Source organism: Cryptotermes secundus, unplaced genomic scaffold (genome assembly GCF_002891405.2).
Source record: "Cryptotermes secundus unplaced genomic scaffold, Csec_1.0 scaffold50, whole genome shotgun sequence".
Lineage (NCBI taxonomy): Eukaryota > Metazoa > Arthropoda > Insecta > Blattodea > Kalotermitidae > Cryptotermes > Cryptotermes secundus.
In genome coordinates this window covers 508,029-513,997 of record NW_019721758.1, presented here as the reverse complement: position 1 = coordinate 513,997, position 5,969 = coordinate 508,029, and the positions used below count along the sequence as shown (strand labels likewise).

Below are 5,969 nucleotides of genomic sequence, written 5' to 3'. Positions count from 1 at the left end.
GTAAACTTAACGATATTTCAGAAAGGTGGATGGTATTCTGGTATCAAACTTTATAACCACCTCCCTCCAGAGCTTAAACAATTATCTTATGACATTCCTGGATTTAAAGTGGCGTTAAAGAAGTTTCTTATCACCAGTTCTTTTTATACTGTTGAAGAATACTACTGCTGGAATAAAGATTGATCCCTCATGTATATTTAATAAACACTGCTGCCTATTGCTAGGATGCAACGGAATATGGAATAAAATACTCAGGAAAAAGGTGCTATCACTGCTGTAATATAGGTGTATCATATATTAAGAAAATAGATTTTATATTACTATATTAAGAGGCTTGGCGGTCTTTTAATCATGTATGTAATTTTAAATGTTATTTTGATATATGAAATGTATTGTTGTACAGTAGTTTTGTTGTGTTGTATTTTAAATTTTGATGATGATGACTATCTGATTATGCATGTATATTTATGTGTTATATTGCGCTGCTGACTTCTTCTATATTTTGAAGCAGACCCCTTTGTGGATTTTTTAACTGTAATAAATAAATGAATGAATGTATGAATAAAATGTATATTTAAATGAACACTGTTGCCTATTGCTAGAATGCAATGGACTATGGAATAAATACTCAGGAAAAAGGTGCTATTACTGTTATGATACAGGTGTATTATATATTAAGAAAATAGATTTTATATTACTATATTAAGGATCTTGGTGGTCTTTGATCGTATATGTAATTTTATATGTTATTTTGATATATGGAATGTATTGCTGTACAGTAGTTTTGTTGTATTGAATATTTAAATTTTGACGATGATGACTATCTGATTATGTATGTATATTTATATGCTATATTGTATTATTGACTTGTTCTATATCTGAGGCAGATGCCTCTATGGATTTTTTTGGAACTATAAATGAATGAATGAATGAATGAATGAATGAATGAATGAATGAACTTTCACCTCAGATTCAGTAACAATTCTCATGCTAAGAGAGGATGCGACTACAACCATTCTAAGGGGGAAGAAAAGACATTATTAGTGTGCACACTAACTACAAACTAGCTGAAACCTCAGACAGATATTTTAACAAAAATTGCTGGCCATTAATCACAGCAATTACATATAACCCATATACGCTGCAAAAGTTATCATTCATTCTATACCATCAGATGAAACCCAAGATCATATCCTGTCCAATAACAATTAACCAAGCAAATCTGAGGTTCTCACAGCAGTAGTTATGAAGAATTCTATCTTCTGGAATATAATGCCATTTCATCTGTTGAAAGTCAACCATGTTTCAGTTGCCACCTGCTTCACGCTGGTTTCTTGCTTGGCTTTGACCCTGAAGATGGAGGTGACATGTTCCACCAAGATGTCAATGGACTTTCAATGGACTACATGGCCTTATATCCTAGATAATAGAACTCTTCATGATTAACTAAATTTCTGGCAGTAGAATTTGGTGGTTCAACAAAGCTAATATCAAAGCCCTCCTGGGCATAATTCTGAATCACTTCTATCCACCTCCCACTTCTCATTTTCCTAAGATCCATCTTATCTTTTTATCTTACAATCTTATAACGTTTTATCAGAGGAATTCGGTAACATTTCTTGTCCACCTGCATCAAAGGTATGTGTTCAGCCCATTGTACTCTCCTAGATTTCACTAGCCTAATATTACTAGCTGACCTGCATAAATCCAAATTAGAAAATTCAACATAATTACTGACATGACTTATTTATATGTATTCAATGATTTAAAAAATCCTTTATAAATGCATTTGCAAACATAACAGGACAAAAGGGGTTGTAAGTATATTAACTGCTGTATTTGGTGATATCACAATCATGCAATTTTTATGAATACTAATAACGTGTGTGTGTGGGGGGGGGACATCCTTATTTACTATATTGAATGATCCATGAACCTACTGAAATACTATTCTTTTATACTGTCCACTACAATATAATAAATAGCAATGACTGGGTTCAAGATTAACATTCACAGGGTCCAGGTTCAATCCCAACTGCAGCTCTTAATAGCCAAAAAAGTCTGTATAATGACAATCAGTCACCTGAAGATGAGAGTACAGCCAACTTCAAAAATATACATTTAGATGGTGAACAATAGAAAATGTACAAATTTAATTATTCATTAAAGAATGCAGTGCAGTCACCAATATAACCAAGAAAGAATTTCTAATAAAAAAGATGCATCCATGTTTCCTTTTACAAAATTCACTGTATATATCAGTACGAAGTAAGTAAAGCTATCCCTGTACCAGGCCGTGAAGGCCCATAGGGTTTTGAGACGTTGAGGGTCCCATATGATCTAGACAATCGGCTCAAAGATGGCGGTAAGGTTGTCAACTTTACATGCTGGCCGTGCTTTACACCACAGGAAAACTATTTAATTAATTCCTGGTACTCATTTCTGTTAGAGGCTGAGTAAACCCCAGGGCCTAGTGCGGCTGGAAGGATTAGGCCAACTGAAAAGAATCCAATGACCTCATCAGTGCTAGACATTAATATATGCATAAGTGAGGGCTCCATTTTCCTCACACATGTCGGTCTGGGAACAGAAAGTGAGGTTGTCAGAAAAGCTATGGACACTGGTTAAAAAATGTAACTCCAGAAGTGGTAGTTGGTGATTTTTCAACAGCCAGAACTGTTTCAAAACTGAAGCTACTGATTTTTTGTTTGCTGAATAAATGTTATTATGTTCTGAGGAAGAAAATGCTGAGTTATGAAAGTGGCAGCTGACAATATTTTGACAGTGATCCTAATATAATTTGATAACTCAGACTAACTGGAAAGTGAATCTTCAAATTGTTCTCCATTTGGGTATCCTTTGCATTCTGGGAAGCAAAATTCCAAACCATGCAACTTGCAGTTAAATGTTTAAAGCTCAAACTAATCTCTAAGTACAGCTATTGCTTTCCTTTTAGTTGACTAATCTTTTCTTCTGTTCTGAAAAACAAGATTCTGAATCCTCAATGTGGAAACTAATAATTTTTGACAATGAAAACTGATCTAAAAGGTAAACAATCAGCCTTCTCTTATCTGCCATGCTGGAAACTTATATTTCACCTTCTAAGATTAAACATACTGTCACGTGTTGGGTGTGTCACGCGACAAATAACTTCATGCCGTACTGGATATAACAGATTTATTCCACGTTCACTCTTACACTTACACAATTCACAATTACAATTACTGCCATTGTCTCTTTTTGGGTAACCGATGTCATTTCTTCTCGCCAGGCTTTCATTTTGTCTAGCAGTTTTTCTTGGCTGACTCTCCTCTCCTCTCGGTCAGCCTCCATTGTGGCCAGCAACTTAGCTTGGTTGGTTCTAATTTCTTCTTTGTCGGTTTTCCTATTGGCCTCTGTCTTTTCTTGGTTGGTTCTTATCTCCTTCAGCAGAAGTTCCAACATCTGCTGTGACTCCATGTCTTTTTCATTTGGTTTTTGCGTGTGTAAGTTCGTAGACACTTCTGATACCAATTGTCACGTGTTGGGTGTGTCACGCGACAAATAACTTCACGCCGTATTGGATATACCGAATTTATTCCACATTCGCTCTTACACTTGCAGAATTCACAATTACTGCCATTGGCAGTATCACAATTACTTCCACTGCTCTCGGCGACTGCTATTCACTCGATACAACTTAACTCGTAGCTGCTGGACTTCAACTCATACTGAATACTGGATACTAGTAACTAAATACTCACTACTCCTGAATAGTGTTCGCTGCTCCTTATTTAGGCTCGGCATGGACAACATAGAGAACACATTGCTGCTCGGCAACAGATATCAGGTATTGTTGTCAGGTGTTTCTACCTACGCATTGCCTAGCAATAGTCACTGTATGGACTTGCCTGTTGCATGAAGTCACAGCCTAGCAGGGAGGGGTGTTTACCGAGTGTTGCATAATGATGGAAGGAGTGGGGGTATCTGATGTCACTGACGAGAAAGCAGAGTTCACGTGACCCCTACTTCCTGTTGCGCCATCCATGTCACAATATTTTGTAGTGAAGATTCTTCATCATTCATACTTGTACAAGTATTTCAAAGTCATGAGAACACTATATGACAAGAGTCAATGAGGTTTAACAAGTTGTCATGCCTATATTTTGTAAATTACCTGTTCTGTGAACTTTAAAGTTGTCCATCACTTGCATTCATTAAAACACTGCCACATTAAACATACGCAATGTACCCATGTATTCACATGTGCACCCAAATTTGAAACAAAATATTTTCCCGAATTTATAGTGAAATTTACTAAGAGTTCACTTACAAAATTGCTATCAGGAGGAGATGGCCCAGCTGTTAAACCTTTGAACTCCATAGTAGGACTAACAATTAGAGTTGGAATTGAGTACCCTTCAGCTGTGGTCGTTGTAAGTGGTGGATATGTTGGCTTCACCTTCACAGCAAAACAGTTTACGGAAAATCTGTTAAGTGTCTAAGAAAACTATTCTATTCAGACATTGCTACTCTAAGAAAAACACTACAGACAGTCAAAATAATGCAATGCAACACACACAACATCAGGAACAGAATCAATATACTTAGTTCGGTAAGAGTTTCAATGTGGAATAAAAAATATAAATGTGTTTTCTCCATCTACTCATCCATGTTATGAGAGTGGGAGACAGACTAGTATCTGCAATAAAAACTATTTTATTTACAATTGTATGCATTTTATCAAGGTCCATAACAATGTCCAGTGGTGAGAACAGCTCTTTCTAACATATGAAACTGAGTATGTACCTCCACACTGTTTTACCTGAGGACCGAAACAGATCCAGTCTCTGAAACAATGCCATCTTTCAGGATACAGATGAGGATGGAAAAAATCGAGAAACTTGGTAATCCTACATTTTCTCTTGTTCATAATGATAGTCTATTGTTAAAGTGAGGCAACTGGAATTATTTTCTTTTAGTCGCTGACATACTAAACCCATGGAGTGAAGTCTTTTTTGAGTAGTTAACAGTTGCTCAGCTGGTCATTCCCCACATTCTATGGGACCCTGAGGTTAATCCCTGTGTTCATAAAAGCCTGTAAGACGTATCCAGTCAACACCATCATAACCCATTTCTTTAAGATCCATTCCAATAAAGACCTCCATCAATGGGTTTCAGAAGTGTGTGTTATTGTAATAAGTGTCTGGTGATTGCATTCTTCTGTTTCAGTTGGAAATTAATGAATAAAGAGAACACAGTGAAACAAAACCACAATTTTAGTAAAATATTTAAAAAATGCTGTTCCTTTCCTTCCACCCAATCATCACCTTTAACAGACAAACAATCTTGTACTTCATGCTGTTAAGTGATGGACATTATAGGGCTACTTGCATAAAATATCCATAATGCTTAATTTAATTAAAATGGAATGGGCAGAATCTCATTATAATGAACACAGAAGAGTTTTATACTGTTGAAGAATACTACTGCTGGAATAAAGATTGATACCTCATGTATATTTAGTAAACACTGTTGCCTATTGCTAGGATGCAACGGAATATGGAATAAAATACTCAGGAAAAAGGTGCTATTACTGTTGTGATACAGGTGTATCATAGTGTGACATGTCGCGAAAAGCCGAGCCCCCCCCCCACACCAGCAGTGACGCGGCGGGTGGGTCAGCGCTCCCCTCCCACCCCTCAGCGGTAACGTAACGCTCGCATAATAGGCGAGTAATCACCCCGCATCCTGGCAGCCTTGCGCGGTGACGTCACGAGCGGAGCCGAAGAGAGCCGAGCGGAGCCGAAGATAGCCGAGCCCCGTAACCGGGTAACTATGCAAGGCGAATCAACAGCGGTGACGTAACCGGACAGCGTGGCTACAAGGGTGCCTATTACGTGGCCGTTTTCCCGTATTGTCCGATCGAGGCTACATAGGGAGAAGCGAAGGCTATTCACAGTTCAGTTGTACTGTAACAGTCGCCGAGT

The 5,969-nt window shown here is 37.4% G+C and overlaps 1 protein-coding gene across 5 annotated transcripts in view; it reads right to left on the bottom strand.

Annotated features, from left to right (window-relative positions):
- LOC111875606 overlaps positions 1 to 5,969 on the bottom strand; it is a 78,128-nt gene that overhangs the window by 26,320 nt on the left and 45,839 nt on the right. For 4 of the 5 annotated variants that reach the window (XM_033755873.1, XM_033755872.1, XM_033755875.1 and 1 more), the window contains one exon: positions 4,313 to 4,441. The exons of the other annotated variant lie outside the window; for it this stretch is intronic. In XM_033755873.1, coding sequence (XP_033611764.1) covers positions 4,313 to 4,441 — 129 coding nt within the window. The remainder of the gene's footprint in view (positions 1 to 4,312; positions 4,442 to 5,969) is intronic. 5 annotated transcript variants of the gene reach the window in all.